Raw genomic sequence first — 18006 nt, 5'->3', positions numbered from 1 at the left:
TGATGCCTGGTAGATATTTGGAGTTTGCGGTGTCTCTCTCTCCGTGGTCGCGTGGATTTTTCTCCGGGTCCTCCGTTTAATCCCCCCCCCCTTCCACCCGCCTCCACATTTAGAATCAACATCACACGTTTAATTCTAGATTTGAAGCTTTCGTGACTGCAAGGATTCATACTCTTAGGTTTTTTCGGTAAAGTCACGTACGTAAAAAGAAATAATAAAATTAAATAATAAAATATTTGGAATAATAATAGAAATAAAATAATAAATCACGACGTTTCGGAGGCAACACAAGTCTCCGTCATCAGGTGGGACCGTCACAGCTGAATTTACTGTCTCAAGTGTATCAATTAAGTGAATTAATACAGTAAATTCAGCTGTGACGGTCCCACCTGATGACGGAGACTTGTGTTGCCTCCGAAACGTCGTGATTTATTATTTTATATCTATTATTATTTCTATTAGTTTTATTATTTATTTGTATTATTTATTTTTACCCACGTGACTTTACCGAAAAACCCGAAGAGTATCACACGTTTAGCCGCGTATTTGGCCGCTATGAAATGCCACGTGATGACGAGCCACTTGGTTGAGCTATCATTTGTGGCCAGGTCGCTTCTGAGAAAACAAGCTATGTAGCAGCTCAGTGTGGCCTTGCCTAGTACAAAATTGAAAATAAATAAACGTGAAATTGTTCAGTCGTTTAAACAGTTTACGCTCTCGTCAGACCACCGCCGTTTCTCTGACCCCGCACTTGATGTTGTCATAGCGGCCCGAGATACTGCTGCTGCTGCTGTTGCTGCTGCTGTTGCTGCTGCTGCTGGAGCCACCACCACCAGCACCACCGCCACCACCACCGCCACCTCCAACGCTGGGACCCAGAGACTCGGAGCGGCGACGGAACGAGCTGACGTCCGGAGGCGCGCCGAACGACGCCGCTGCCGCCGTCGCCTGATCCCGGATAACGCCGTGGATGTCGGGACTTGGACTCCGTGCCGGAGAGAGCCACAGGCTGGCCAGGTGCGGCGTGTGGCTCTGGTGAGGCCCTTTCCTGCGCCTGCGAGAGATGCCGGGAAGGCGCAGAATGTACCGCGGCGCATTGATCGGTCAGGTGGGGCGCGCTGTGTTTGAGTTGTCTCGCGCTTGTTGTGCATCGCGGGCCCTCTCACTCTCGCGACTGATCGCATCGTCGTCGTCGTTGTGCTCACGGTCTCGAACATTTAACGCTGTAGGGGGTCACTCCGCTTTCGCTAAATGCAGCCGCCGCAGTCAGGGCCGGGTGAAGATTGTGTGGACCCCTTGGCTACAGGTTACTGTGATGCCACCCCCCCCCAGTAATATTTTCAAAAGGAAAACAAAGTTAAATAAAAAATTAAAATAGATTTTTACAAGGATAACAACAAATAAAATTCAGCGTTCACAAACGAAATAACTTTTTACTTCATCTCTGAATCCGGCCCTGACTACAGCTCCCAAGTCGTAGATACCTCAAACTCGATTCGAAGCTTTGCGACTGCAGGAATTACTCTTTGGTTCTTTCGGTAAAGTCGCGTCGAAAATCAAATAATAATAGAATACGACGTTTCGGTTGCAACACAAGCAACCATCATCAGGTAGGCATTAAGGATAAAACACAGGCACGGAAACAACATAGGCAGACACACATGCAGAGAGTGAGGGACAACAACCGCCATTCGCCACTAAGTGGCGGTGACGTCACCACGACGCTTGTGCCAGGACATGTGCACCTTGAGGCCACGTGAATTGTCGAAGGCTGGCTGGCAGGAGGTCATGGACACACAGGGACACACACACAGACACTCACACACGGACACACCCACACACACGGACGCACACACACGGACGCACACACACGGACACACACACACGGACACACGGACACACACACACGGACACACACACACACGGACACACACACGGACACACACACACGGACACACACACACGGACACACACACACACGGACACACACACGGACGCACACACACGGACACACACACACGGACACACACACGGACACACGGACACACACAAACAGACGGACACACAGGCACACAGGCAAACACACACACACACACGGACACACACAGGGACACACACACAGGGACACACACACACGGACACACACACACATACACAGGGACACACACACACGGACACACACACAGGGACACACACACGGACACACACACACGGACACACACACACACGGACACACACACGGACACACACACACAGACACACACACACACAGACACATGGACACACACACAGGGACACACACACACGGACACACACACACACACGGTCACACACACAGGGACACACACACACGGACACACACACAGGGACACACACACACGGACACACACACGGGGACACACACACACGGACACACACACAGGGACACACACACACGGACACACACACGGACACACACACACGGACACACACACAGGGACACACACACACGGACACACACACGGACACACACACACAGGGACACACACGGACACACACACAGACGGACACACAGACACATGGACACACACACAGGGACACACACACACGGACACACACACACGGACACACACACAGGGACACACACACACGGACACACACACACGGTCACACACACAGGGACACACACACACGGACACACACACAGGGACACACACACACGGACACACACACGGGGACACACACACACGGACACACACACGGACACACACACACGGACACACACAGGGACACACACACACGGACACACACACGGACACACACACACAGGGACACACACGGACACACACACACGGACACACACACAGGGACGCACACACACGGACACACACACACGGGGACACACACACACGGACACACACACAGGGACACACACACGGACACACACACGGACACACACACACGGACACACACACAGGGACACACACACACGGACACACACACGGACACACACACACAGGGACACACACGGACACACACACAGACGGACACACAGACACATGGACACACACACACACAGGGACACACACACACGGACACACACACACGGACACACACACAGGGACACACACACACGGACACACACACACGGACACACACACAGGGACGCACACACACGGACACACACACACGGGGACACACACACACGGACACACACACAGGGACACACACACACGGACACACACACGGACACACACACACGGACACACACACAGGGACACACACACACGGACACACACACGGACACACACACACACAGGGACACACACGGACACACACACGGACACACACACAGACGAACACACAGACACATGGACACACACACACAGGGACACACACACACGGACACACACACACGGACACACACAGGGACACACACACACGGACACACACACACACAGACACACACGGACACACACACACGGGGACACACACACAGACACACACACGGGGACGCACACACAGGGACACATACACACACACACACACGGACACACACACAGGGACGCTCACCACTGCGAGAAGATGCGTGCGCAGAGGAGGCCCGAAGCGATGAGCAGGATGAGCGCCAGGGGGACCGCGGGAATCGCCACAAACAGGAGGTGGTGCACGGAACCTGCCTCGACAAAGACAAAGACAAAGTTCCCAGCCGGTGTAGCCTCTAACAGACTGTTGGGGGGGGGAGGGGGGCAAGTGGCGTGAGCCGCACGGCACACGAGGGATGTGGGTGGCCGTCAAACCACGCCCGGTCACCTTTGTCTCCCCGGTCGCGAAGTTTTACACACACACACACACCGCACCAGCGTACGTGAACGAGTCGCGCGTGTCACGGTTGGCTGTGTACGGTGCGAAGGAAGTTCGGCATCCATACAGTTGAGGCTGAGTCTAGCATAGAGGAGACAACCCACACGATCACGCTGGGCGGGGGTGGTGGTGGTGGTGGCTCAGCACGTGTCTTCTGCTGCTGCTGCTGCTGCTTCTGCTGATACTACTACTGTTGCTGTTACTGCTGCTGCTGCTACTGCTGCTACTGCTGTTACTACTACTGTTGCTGTTACTGCTGCTGCTACTGCTGCTGCTGCTGGGGCTGCTGCTGTTGCTGCTGCTGTGGCTGCTGCTACTGCTGCAGCGTGACGTCATTTATGGACGGCCCCAAATGTCGTGCATTTGCTCTCCGACACACCGGTGTTGCTGCACTCGTCACGAATTGGCCACGTTTTTGTTCACGTGCCAAACCTCACTCGTTTGCCTGCCTGCGTGTGGGGTGGTGGTGGTGGCGGGTTTACGCGATCTAAACCTTTAACAAAACAACAACAATGTCGGTCGCGAAAAGCCCGGCCACGCGCCAAATTGCTTCGCGTGCGCAATAACAACGATCCGGGGGTGTTTGTCAGCCGGCGGCGTGTTCGTTCGACGCGTGGCGAAGGTGGGTGAGGAGTGCTGAGTTGGTGCTCACCAAATCCGTCGGCGGCGAAGTTGGGGTCAGGAGGCCCTGGGGGTGCCAGGGGCGTGGGAGCAATGTCTGTGTGACGCACGCACGCACGCACACACACAAGCAAAGGTAAAGATACCCCCCTTCCCCGGTAAAGACTTAGCAGACCGTTGGGACAAGTGCTGATAGGGGAGTAGCGTCTTAAGAAGGCTGGCACGGCACACGATGCGTTGTTGCTCGTGCGGCCGTCTGGAACGTTCTTCCTTTCCGATATCAGGAAGCCGTTGGGAGCTGTGATGCACTTTTAAATCATCATTATCATCATCATCTAGATCGACAAACTCACTTCTTTGAACTTTTTTTGTGTTTAGTTTGTTGTCCTTCCCCCCCCCCCCGCACCTCCGATTCGCACGGTTGGCTACGTACGGCGCGAAAGAAGTTCACCGTACACACATACACACGTACGTACGTCACCATCGTCACCATCACAATGTTGTCCCCATCCCCCCCTCACCCCCAACCAGTCTTAGATCTTAGGGCTACGCGCGATATTGTAAATATCGTGGGTTTACTCAGTGCCCGATTATCCTCGTAGCAAAAGTAGCTACATATGTAGCAGCAGCTACTACTACATATGTAGTAGCTACTACATATGTAGTAGTAGCTGCTACTACATATGTAGTAGTATGTAGTAGCTACTACATATGTAGTAGTATGTAGTAGCTACTAATACACATGTAGTAGTACGTAGTAGCTACTACATAGCTACGGGCCCCGCACTTTCAAGAGCCCCGCACTAAATTCTTTCAAGCTATCGACATCGCGCTCTCGCGTAACGACACGACCGGACACTCGGGACGCCGCAAGAGGGGGGGGGGGGGCAATTTACACCCGGGGGCGAAATTGAGGAAACGGTGGTGAAAGGTCACATCGGCGGAGCGGGTGACCTTTGAGTCGAGATGCGTTCCGTGCTTTCTCTTTTTTTGCTTGCGTTTGTTTACCGGAGGCGTTGGGGGCAGACGTCGTCGCCGTCGATGCGGCCGTTCCGTTCCCTGCTGGTGGAGAGCGACGAGCGAGGTGGGAATCAGCCGATGAACGCCACGCACGGGGTTGGGGGGTGGGGGGGGGGGCGATGGTGAACCACCGGGGGGGGGGGGGTGGGGGGGTGAACAAATAAAAACAAAAGTCGACGCAACGAAATCAGCAGCTCCGGAGCGAGGTCCGGGTAGTCTCCGGGGGTTGAGGAGGCTGCCCGAAAGTTCCGACCCCGGGTTTTGTAAAGCATCACCACCCACCCGCCCCTCTGCCGGATGGTGGTGGTGGTGGTAGTGGTGGTGGTGGTGGCGACGCGAGGTTTGACCGCCAGTGGCTTTTTGCGTAGAGGCGACCTTCAGGATTTCAGAATAAAAGCTCCGAAAAATTGTTGGGTTGGATCGCGCCAATGTGAATGTGTCGTTAACCCGCAACCATCACCCAACCGCGCGGCCAATTAGTAAGGGTTGTCACGTCAACAAGAAGGTGCCCAATTAGTGAACTACTTCAGCACTAAGCGGGTTGTGCGTTGGAGAGTAAACCCAGTGCCGGATGAAACGAGCGCGGGGCCTGTAGCATATGTTATAAAGGGGCCCTAAATAAATAAATAAACCCCTAAAATAAAACACACATTTTTAACTTGTATAGTAAAGTAATTGTATTTTTTTGTTTGCTATACAGCCGGATAATACGACAAATCGCTAACGTTAAACACCCAGTCGTTCATAAAATCCAAGGCGGTATAATACTATAGTAATAGAGCAAGTGCAGAATCACTGAACCGGAATTGATAGCTTGAAAGCATTTAACGTAGGGCCCTTGAAAGTGCGGGGCCCGTAGCTACTACACATGCAGCTACTACACGTGTAGCTACTACATACTACTACATATGTAGCTACTACATATGTAGCTACTTTTGCTACGAGGATAATCGGGCACTGAGTAAACCCACGATATTTACAATTCGAGTGCGACGTTCCGCTGGTGATTCCAACAACCAGCCTCATCGGACTCGCACAGAGAGACCCGGACATTTGCATGGAGACCCACAGACTCAAGTTAACCGTAGACTCGCAGAGAGCCCGGAGACTCGCTCAGATGGTCCTGACCACTTCACATCATCACGGTAGAGAGAGTTGGTGGGGCTGTAGTTGTTGTTATTATTTATTTTAAAATAATTTTTTTACCAGGTTAGGCCCACTGAGCTATGTGAGCGATTTACCACAAATGATAGCTCAACGAAGTGGCTTATCACGCGGAAATGTCTAGCAGCAGCCAAATACTCTAAACGCGTGACGTTGATTCTAAATGTGGAGGGGAAAGACCCGAGGCCCCGGAGAAAGATCAACGCGACCTACGGGGAGAGAGAGACACCGCAAACTCCAAATATACAGCAGGCGTCAGCGTCGGGATCGAACCCATGACCTCGTGTATTCCAGGCGAGGCAATTAACATATCATAGCCACCGTGATGATGATGATGAGAGAGACACGCAAACTTCAAATATACAGTTGCCAGGGCTGGGATCGAACCCACGACCTTCTGCATACCAGGCGAGGTAGTCAACATCTCCTAGCCAACGTAATGGTGATGATAAGAGAGACACACAAACTCCAAACATACAATTTCCAGGGTCGGGATCGAACCCACGACCTCCTGTATACCAGGCGAGGTAGTCAACACCTCCTCGCCACCGTGATGGTGACGATCGCGCCCGTACCTCCGCCGCCGCCGTACTTGCAGATGAAGTTGTGCTTCATGTTGCAGCGGTCGTCGTTCCACGTGTACATGTAGGGTCCCCCGAACCCCTCAGCCGCCGTGGGCTGGTGATACATCACCACGCAGACCTCGCTCCCACACGACGGCTCGTCCGCGTACCACTTCCTTGGGGCGGAGGGGGGCGTGGGAGAGAGAGTGTGATGAAAATTACCACCTCGGTCAGTCAGCCGGGACAATAGGAATTCCCGCTTTATATTTTATTGTGCCAGGTAAGCCCCCCCCCTCTCCCCACTGAGCTGTGTAGCTCTTTTTTTGTTCAGAAGCGAGCTGGCAAATCAAAATGATGGCTCAGCGAAGTGGCTTCTCATCACCACGTGGGAATGTGTAGCGGGCAAATACTCTGAACGCGTGACGCCGATCCTTCATGTGGAAGGAAAAATCCGCGCGACCACGGGGACAGAGAGTGAGAGAGAGACGCAAAATATTCATATTCTTAGGTTTTTTCGATAAAGTCACGTAGGTAAAAAATAAAAAAAATAAAAAAGTAAAATAAAAAAAAAATAAAATCACGAGGTTTCGGAGGCAACACAAGCTTCCGTCTTCAGGTGGAACCGTCACAGCACGATTGCTGTATCAAGACGCAAAATACAAATATACAGGCGTCAGGGTCTGGATCAAAGCCCACGACCTCCTGTACACCAGGCGAGGTTGTTAACATCTCCTAGCCACCGTGGCGCCCCATTTGGTGTGGGGATGCCCACGGGAGATTTGTTCATGGGCGCGGTGAGGCCAACCGAGGCTTGCGTGGAGTTACCAACCATCCCGGATCCGCCCCGGGAGTTGACTCCAGCAAATTGACATTCGATCTATTCCAGGTGACTTTTAGCGAAAGCAATCTGGGATATTTTAAAAAATGGGATTTATTTTTTAATGAAAATTAATTAGTAATTATTTAAAAAAAACTTTCCGGAATAGCTTCGGTCACAGTTGGCAGCCCTATGTGTGCGGATAGATAGATAGATAGGGTTGGGGTTAGGGTTAAGGATGGAGTTTAGAATTTTGCTTAGATTCGGGGTGTGGGTTAGGATTTCGAGTTAGAGGTTTCAGTTTGGGTTCGGCACAGGGTTCGGGATTTTGGTTGATGAGTAGTGTTTGTGATCGTATTGGATTAAGTCAAGGGAGCAATGACAGCCATGCAATAAGGGACCTCGTGCAGCAAGATCTAGATCAGTGTAGTCTCGTGCAGCGAGATCTAGATCAGTGTAATCTCGTGCTGCGAGATCTAGATCGGTGCAGTCTCGTCTCGTGCGTCTCTCTGCACACCGGTACGATGCTCGGCTGCCATCGCTCCACGCGTACAGATCTTCGCACGCCGCCACCAGCCCCCCACCGAGCCCCCCACCCCGCCGTGACCTCGCGCCCCCATCCTCTCTCCGCAGTCCGATCCAGAAGTCTCCGTCAGCCCCCCCAGCGACGCCGCTCACCAGCGCCTGTGGACAGAAACACACAGAATGGGGTGGGGGGGGTTAACTAATTATTTTTTATTTCACCAGGTAAGGCCCTGTTGAGCTATAGAGCTCTTTTTCAGAAGCGACCTGGCTATTACAAATGATGGCTCAGCGAAGTGGCTTATCATCATATGTGGGAATGTATACAGTAGCAGCAGCCAAACAATCGATACGCGTGTTAAACTGAACTGAATTATTTGTATCCATAATACAGGTTTTTTGGGGGGTTAGATTGCGTGAATATAAATGTGCCGTTAAACCCGCCACGTCATCAGTAGTGTGTGGGCCACCACACATTTTTAAACAATCTTTGGATTTGACGGCAGCACGATGACGATGATGATGGTGATGGTGATGATGATGGTTATGATGGTGATGGTGACGATGATGATGATGGTGATGATGATTATGATGGTGATGATGATGGTGGTGATGATGGTGATGATGATGGTGATGATGGTGATGATGATGGTGATGATGATGATGGTGATGATGATTATGATGATGATGGTGATGATGATGGTGGTGATGATGGTGATGATGATGGTGATGATGGTGGTGATGGTGGTGGTGATGGTGATGATGGTGACGATGACGATGATGGTGATGATGATGGTGGTGTTGATGGTGATGATGGTGACGATGGTGACGATGACGATGATGGTGATGATGATGATGGTGATGATGATGATGGTGATGATGATGGGTGGTGTTTTGTGTTGGGGGGTTGCACGTGAGGGGGCCTCACTAAAAGGCCTCACTAAAGGCCACCATGGGGGACCGCCAGTGGCCCGCGGGCCTTGCCATGAAGAACACCGACCTAGATCCATGTTGTTTCTCATTGTGGGGTCGAAACACCGGAGAAAGATCATTGCCACCACCACCAGGAGAGGGAGAACACGCCAACTACAACGATACAGAATCAGAATCTGTATTTAGACTATAAAGCTCATTTATCACAGTTGCCCAGGCGTCAGGGTCGGGACCGAACACACGACCTGCTAACTTTTGGCCCACCCTGTACAACAATTATCACGTGACCTGGCTTGTGACCCACCCTGAACAACAACCATCACGTGACCTGGCTTGTGGCCCACCCTGTACAACAACCATCACGTGACCTGGCTTGTGACCCACCCTGAACAACAACCCTCACGTGACCTGGCTTGTGACCCACCCTGAACAACAACCCTCACGTGACCTGGCTTGTGACCCACCCTGAACAACAACCATCACGTGACCTGGCTTGTGACCCACCCTGAACAACAACCCTCACGTGACCTGGCTTGTGACCCACCCTGAACAACAACCCTCACGTGACCTGGCTTGTGACCCACCCTGAACAACAACTATCACGTGACCTAGCCAGTGACCCACCCTGAACAACAACCATCACGTGACCTGGCTTGTGACCCACCCTGTACAACAACCCTCACGTGACCTGGCTTGTGGCCCACCCTGAACAACAACCCTCACGTGACCTGGCTTGTGACCCACCCTGAACAACAACCATCACGTGACCTGGCTTGTGACCCACCCTGAACAACAACCATCACGTGACCTGGCTTGTGACCCACCCTGTACAACAACCATCACGTGACTTGGCTTGTGACCCACCCTGAACAACAACCATCACGTGACCTGGCTTGTGGCCCACCCTCAACAACAACCCCCACGTGACCTGGCTTGTGACCCACCCTGAACAACAACCCTCACGTGACCTGGCTTGTGACCCACCCTGAACAACAACCATCACGTGACCTGGCTTGTGACCCACCCTGAACAACAACCCTCACGTGACCTGGCTTGTGACCCACCCTGAACAACAACCCTCACGTGACCTGGCTTGTGGCCCACCCTGAACAACAACCCTCACGTGACCTGGCTTGTGACCCACCCTGTACAACAACCATCACGTGACCTGGCTTGTGACCCACCCTGAACAACAACCATCACGTGACCTGGCTTGTGGCCCACCCTGAACAACAACCCCCACGTGACCTGGCTTGTGACCCACCCTGAACAACAACCCTCACGTGACCTGGCTTGTGACCCACCCTGAACAACAACCATCACGTGACCTGGCTTGTGACCCACCCTGAACAACAACCCTCACGTGACCTGGCTTGTGACCCACCCTGAACAACAACCCTCACGTGACCTGGCTTGTGGCCCACCCTGAACAACAACCCTCACGTGACCTGGCCTGTGACCCACCCTGAACAACAACCCTCACGTGACCTGGCTTGTGACCCACTCTGTACAACAACCCTCACGTGACCTGGCTTGTGGCCCACCCTGAACAACAACCCTCACGTGACCTGGCTTGTGACCCACCCTGAACAACAACCCTCACGTGACCTGGCTTGTGACCCACCCTGAACAACAACCCTCACGTGACCTGGCTTGTGACCCACCCTGTACAACAACCCTCACGTGACCTGGCTTGTGGCCCACCCTGAACAACAACCATCACGTGACCTGGCTTGTGACCCACCCTGTACAACAGCCATCACGTGACCGGGCCTGTGACCCACCCTGAACAACAACCATCACGTGATCTGGCCTGTGACCCACCCTGTACAACAGCCATCACGTGACCTGGCCTGTGACCCACCCTGAACAACAACCCTCACGTGACCTGGCTTGTGGCCCACCCTGAACAACAACCATCACGTGACCTGGCCAGTGGCCCACCCTGAACAACAACCATCACGTGACCTGGCCTGTGACCCACCCTGAACAACAACCCTCACGTGACCTGGCTTGTGACCCACCCTGAACAACAACCCTCACGTGACCTGGCTTGTGGCCCACCCTGAACAACAACCCTCACGTGACCTGGCCTGTGACCCACCCTGAACAACAACCCTCACGTGACCTGGCTTGTGACCCACTCTGTACAACAACCCTCACGTGACCTGGCTTGTGGCCCACCCTGAACAACAACCCTCACGTGACCTGGCTTGTGACCCACCCTGTACAACAACCCTCACGTGACCTGGCTTGTGGCCCACCCTGAACAACAACCATCACGTGACCTGGCTTGTGACCCACCCTGTACAACAGCCATCACGTGACCGGGCCTGTGACCCACCCTGAACAACAACCATCACGTGACCTGGCCTGTGACCCACCCTGTACAACAGCCATCACGTGACCTGGCCTGTGACCCACCCTGAACAACAACCCTCACGTGACCTGGCTTGTGGCCCACCCTGAACAACAACCATCACGTGACCTGGCCAGTGGCCCACCCTGAACAACAACCATCACGTGACCTGGCTTGTGGCCCACCCTGTACAACAACCCTCACGTGACCTGGCTTGTGGCCCACTCTGTATAACAGGTAACTTTTTTGGCAATGGCCATTCTTCATGGGTGCTCTCGGCTCCACTGGGGGCGATGTCTGTGGGAGGGAGGGGCGGGGTGGGGATGGAGACGCTGTAGCCGAAGGGATTGGGACACTAGGGGTCGCCCAAGACACGCGATTTGAGATCCCATCGGCAATTAAGATAATGTGGATCTCATCCCCGTGGCCAATGTTGATTGCAGAGCAACGTTCTTCATTGCAAAGCCCCGCGGGTCATTGGAGGGCCCCTGGTGGCCTTTAGTGCGGCCTCTGACCTGCGGTCTCTCTCACAACACCCCCATCATCATCACCATCATCATTGTCACCGTGCTGCTGTCAAACCCAACGATGGTTTCAAAATGTGTGGCGACCCTCACTACTCCTGGCGATGTCTTATCAGCCAAAGTGCCCCCCCGCCATCCCCCTCTGAAAATTATTAAAGAACACACCGGTGCAGATTGTGGAGCAGCAGCTGTCAATGCAATGTCGGGATGATCGAGCGAGATGAATTGTGTCAGGAGTAGCTGAGCGGGGGTGAATTGTCGCTATGATGATGACGATGATGAAGTCTCCCCGTGTCGTGTTCGTGAATCGGGACATTGAGTTGTTACTTATGCAGCGTGGCCCAAAAGTCAGGACACATCGGGGTTGTTATTATGCAGCGTGCCCCAGAAGTCAGGACACACACACACAGGGGGTTGTTACATGGAGTGGCCCAGAAAGTCAGATCGAGATGACGATTGAGACGATGATGAGTATCGAGACTACGACGACGATGGAGGTGATGGTTATCGACACAATGGCGATTATCGACACTTCGACGATCATCGACACGGTGACGATCATCGACACGGTGACGATTATCGACACGGCGATGATCATCGACAAGGCGATGATCATCGACATGGTGACGATCATCGACATGGTGACGATCATCGACAGGGTGACAATCATCGACACGATGATGATTATCGACACGGCGATGATCATCGACACGATGACGATGGCGATTATCGACACGGCTATGATCATCGACACGGCGATGATCATCGACACGGCGACGTTCAAGCCAACGACGCTGATGAACGCGACGGCGGCGAGGGCACCTCGACGACGCGCTGCTCGTGAGCGCTCTCGACGCTGGCGAGGTCGCCGCCCTCCGCCTCGCACGCCCTGCGCGCCTCCCTCCAGCCGACCCGGCGCGACGCCTCGGCCAGGTAGGCCACCTTGTAGCAGGGCCCCGCCTCGCCGCGCCTGCACAGCACCTGGCCTGGGACAGCGCGACACGCGGTGAGCAGGGGCAGCGGCGGCAGCAGCGGTGGCGGCAGTAGCGGTAGCGGAAACAGCAGCGGCATCAACATCAGCGGTAGCGGCAGCAGTAGCAGCACCAACAGCAGCGGTAGCTGCAACAGCAGCGGGAACTGCAACAGCAACAGTATCAACAGTAGCGGTAGCGGCAACAGCAGCAGTGGGAAAAGCAGCAGCACCAACAGCAGCAGCAGCTGCAACAGCAGCGATATCTGCAACAGCAACGGTATCAACAGTAGCGGTAGTGGCAACAGCAGCAGCGGGAAGAGCAGCAGCAGCTGCAACAGCAGCGATATCTGCAAAAGCAGCAGCACCAACAGCAGCGGTAGCTGCAACAGCAACGGCATCAACAGCAGCGGTAGCAGAAGCAGCACATTCTTCGCCGCTATCAACAACAACAACATCAGCAGCAGCATCAACAACATCAGCAGCAACATCAGCAGTTGTTGACAACGTCTCACCAAGTGGAGGTTTACACATTTTAAGGCTAATCTACGGGAGGCCCAGTACCGGTCCGGGTAACATTTGACAAGCGATGGCGGGGTGATTCGCTCAGAACCCGCAGGCCGCCTGCATTTGATTCTCGACCCACGGCTAACATCAGTGGCGCCTGGTATCTGAACCTAAACTAAAATAAAACGAAAATTTATTTTTTTCGCCAGGTAAAGCCCCACTGAGCTATGTAGCTCTTTTTCCGAAGTGACCTGGCTATCACAAATGATAGCTCAACGAAGTGGCTTATCATGTGGAAATATATAGCAGCCAAATACTGGGGAGAGAGAGACACAAACTTCAAATGTACAGCAGCAAGCGTCAGGGTCGGGTTCGAACCCACGATCTCATGTAGACCAGGCGAGGTAGTCAACATTTCCTAGCCACCGTGATTATGATGAGAGAAAGAGAGAGAGACCGCAAACTCCAAATATACAGCAGGCGTCAGGGTCGGTATCAAGCCCATGATTGCCTGTATACCTGGCGAGGTAGTCAACATCTCCTAGCCACCGTGATGATGATGAGAGAGAGAGAGAGACGCCACAAAACTCCAAATGTACAGCAGCAAGCGTCAGGGTCGGGTTCGAACCCACGATCTCCTGCATACCTTGAAAGGTAGTCAACATGTCCTAGCCACCGTGATGATGATGAGAGAGAGAGACGCCACAAAACTCCAAATATACAGCAGCAAGCGTCAGGGTCGGGTTTGAACCCACGATCTCATGTAACCAGGCGAGGTAGTTAACATCTCCTAGCCACCGTGATTATGATGAGAGAGTGAGACACGCAAACTCCAAATATACAGCAGGCGTCAGAGCCGGTATCAAACCCATGATGCTCCTGTATACCAGGCGAGGTAGTTAACATCTCCTAGCCACCGTGGCGAAACGATCCTGATCCAAGCCCCCCTCCACCTCCCCCACCCAAATTCCCTTCGACAACCCCCGCACTGACCAGCGTGGTGAAGTATGGTCAAAACACCCTTCAGCTATTCATCCAACAGTGGAGTTGCTAAGGACTATGCATCACGGGTAAGAAGAAGAAGAATTGGAAGAGGCATTTTTTATTTGTTTGTATCATTGACCACAATAGTTGGAATCGCACGCACAACTCTATACTTGTACACAAACACAGCAGCAGCAGCGGCGGCAGCAGCAGCGGGTATCCCGCAAGACGACAACAACAACAACACACGTAGTGACTTAATAAAGAAAATAGGTGATGGAAGGAACGCGTCTGTTTAGTTTCATTTCCTCCCCTTATTCGCTCTTTAACAATGCAGTTTGTACATTCTGTTGTCAACAAGGCATCTCACAGTCACTCATTTCTCGCCGTATTCAAAACGTCAATTTTGACGTCCAAACTTTGTTTAAGATTTAAGTTGTTGCTGATGTTGTTGTTGTTAAAACGGCTGCCCTCGAGTGAGAGCCGAGTGCGCGGGGTTGACCGACCCCCCACGCCCTCGACGATTCAACGCGTCCGCGATCATCCACCGTGTGGAACACATCGAGACGCTTCGCTCTGCGTACCGCTCATCATCATCATCGCCGCGAACAAAAAGCGCTCGAACCGTACACTTGTTCGCCGCTCGAGTTTAGACGTGCCAGATATCACGGCAGCTGCGGCAGTAGCAGCAGCAGCAGCGGCGGCGCCTTAATAATAATCAGCAGCAGCAGCGGCATCATCATCAGCATCATGAACCTCATCGGCGGCTGCAGAGACAGAATCATCGCGAGCCGCCGGCAAATGGAACGACGATTGAAACGATCCGCAAAGATGCACGGAGAGAGGCGGATGCTCGCAATTGACGCCGAGAGACGGTGGCCGAGTGACACGCGGCTTAGAGAACACACGCAGGGTGCTGCTGCTGCCGCTACCGCTGCTGCTGCCGCTACCGCTGCTGCTGCCGCTACTGGTGTCGCGTCATCGACGGTGCCGGACAGCACGGCGAGCGCGGTGGTGCATGACGCGCGCCAGGGCCAGGGACGGCGGGCGGCTGATGGCCAGGGGGGGGATTGGAATGGCAGCCCAAAGGAGCGACATGGATATGGGAGATGGAGCGATATGGGACGCGGAGCGATATTGGAGATGAAGCTATATGGGACGTGGAGCGATATGGGAGATGGAGCGATATGGGGCGTGGAGCGATATTGGAGATGGAGCGATATGGGAGATGGAGCGATATTGAAGTTGGAGCGATATGGGAGATGGAGCTATATTGGAGATGGAGCGATATGGGAGATGGAGTGATATTAGAAATGGAGCGATATGGGAGTTGGAGCGATATGGGAGATGGAGTGATATTAGAAATGGAGCGATATGGGAGTTGGAGCGATATGGGAGATGGAGCGAAATGGGAGATGGAGTGATATGGTAGACGCTGCTGATGATGCTGCTGTTATTGCTGGTGATGATCACAGAGTAATGCTGCTGGTGCTCCCAATGACACCGCCGGTGCTACTGCTGCAGCTGATGATGCTGATCATGCTGATGATACTGATGATGATGGTGATTCTGATGATGCCGATGATGATGATGGTGATTCTGATGATGATGCTGATGATACCGATGATGATGATGATACCGATGATGATGATGGCGGTGATTATGATGATGCTGCTGATAATACCGATGATGCTGCTGATGATACCGATGACACCGCTCGCTCGTCTCACCGCTCAAGAGGCGCTGTGAGGCGGCCACGCGGATCACGATCCACACTCCGACGACGACTCCCAGAGACCCCATCGCGTGCGGCCCCGCAGACAGCCCGGCTGCCAACTCCGAGGGGGTTTCCCGGGATCTTTGGGGATCAAGGAAGAAACACGAGGGGGGGGGGGTGGGGAGGGGGGTGCTGGTTACCCCCTTCTCGATTCCCACTTGCCTGACACGTGCGTGATACACACAGGTAAAGATCCCCCGTGTAGCCTTCAACAGAGTGGGGGTCGGGGAGGGGCAAGTGCTGTGAGCGAGCAGCGCTAGGGGTGGTCAACCACCACGTCCGGCCGCCTTTGTCTCCCCGGCGGTGATTATACTAACGCCGCTGCCAGCCGTTGAGTCGACCTAGGGGGTTGACACTGGGCAGCTGCCGCGCCCTGCTCTGCGTGTGTGTTGCTGCGTTAAGTTGTGTGTGTCTGTGTGTGTGTGTAAATACCTCTATGCGCGTGTGTGTGTACGGGGAGCGGTGGCACAGTGGTTAGCGCACTGCGCTACGAACCCGGCGACCCGAATTTGATTCCCGCTCGCGGCCAAAATCAGTGACGATCATCTGAACCTAGGTCGACTCAGCCTCAAATGAGTACCTGGTGCGGTGTGTCGCAAATATCGCCGTTGGGGAGACAAAGGCGGTCGGGCGTGGTGCTGGCCACCCACCCCTCGTGTGCCGTGCAGGCCTTCATAGGTGCTCGCTAACAGCACTTGCCCCAACATTCTGGTAAGGCTATACGGGGGATGTTTGTATGTTTACGCGCGTGCGTATGTGACAAGTGTGTATATGTACATGTGTGTGCGTGTATGTGTGTGTATGTGTGATGTGTGTGTATGTGTGATGTGTGTGATGTGTGTGATGTGTATCTGTGTGTGTGTGATGTGTATGTGTGTGTATGTGTGTGATGTGTCTGTGTATGTGTGTCTGTGTGTGATGTGTTACTGTGTGTGATGTGTGTCTGTGTGTGTGTGATGTGTCTGTGTGTCTGTGTGTGTATGTGTCTGTGTGTGTGTGATGTCTGTGTGTGATGTGTGTGTGATGTGTGCATGCGCGCGTGTGCATTCAAGTGTACGTATGCGCATGCTGTGTCCATGTGTATGTGCGCACGTGAGCACACGTGTTGTGTATCTGCACAGGTGTGTGTGTGTACACGTGTAGCACACACACATGTGCCTAGAGTGTGTAGCCATGTGTGCAAGTAAAACGCATCCGCACGCAACCTGGTCCACTCCCTCCTGCACGAGTCGCTTTGCCAACTTGCAGCTCCTGTGGACGCCACTGCCGCTCCGTCCTCAATTGCACGCCTCGCATCCTCACCCCATCCCCACGCCTCCTCCTCTTCCACCCATGCCCCCTCCCCATCCCTGCTCCCCCCGCCCCTAGCCCCATCCCTCTCATCCTGCCCTCCCCCCTATCC

The 18006-nt window shown here is 53.6% G+C and overlaps 1 protein-coding gene across 1 annotated transcript; it reads right to left on the bottom strand.

Annotated features, from left to right (window-relative positions):
- Positions 1-501: 501 nt before the first annotated feature.
- Positions 502-17871, bottom strand: LOC133342082 (chondrolectin-like). The gene is made up of 9 exons (XM_061551006.1): positions 17810-17871; positions 16558-16685; positions 13189-13352; positions 8546-8712; positions 7224-7387; positions 5473-5526; positions 4496-4561; positions 3553-3655; positions 502-1054 (listed from the first exon to the last, which is right to left on the bottom strand). The coding sequence occupies exons 2-9, from the start codon at positions 16628-16630 to the stop codon at positions 721-723; spliced, it is 1125 nt and encodes a 374-aa protein (XP_061406990.1). The 5' UTR covers positions 16631-16685; positions 17810-17871; the 3' UTR covers positions 502-720.
- Between the last annotated feature and the right edge of the window lie 135 nt (positions 17872-18006).

Source organism: Lethenteron reissneri, chromosome 13, assembly GCF_015708825.2.
Source record: "Lethenteron reissneri isolate LAM-NWPU_2019-01 chromosome 13, ASM1570882v1, whole genome shotgun sequence".
Taxonomy (NCBI): Eukaryota; Metazoa; Chordata; class Hyperoartia; order Petromyzontiformes; family Petromyzontidae; genus Lethenteron; species Lethenteron reissneri.
This window is presented reverse-complemented; position numbering and strand designations above follow the sequence as displayed.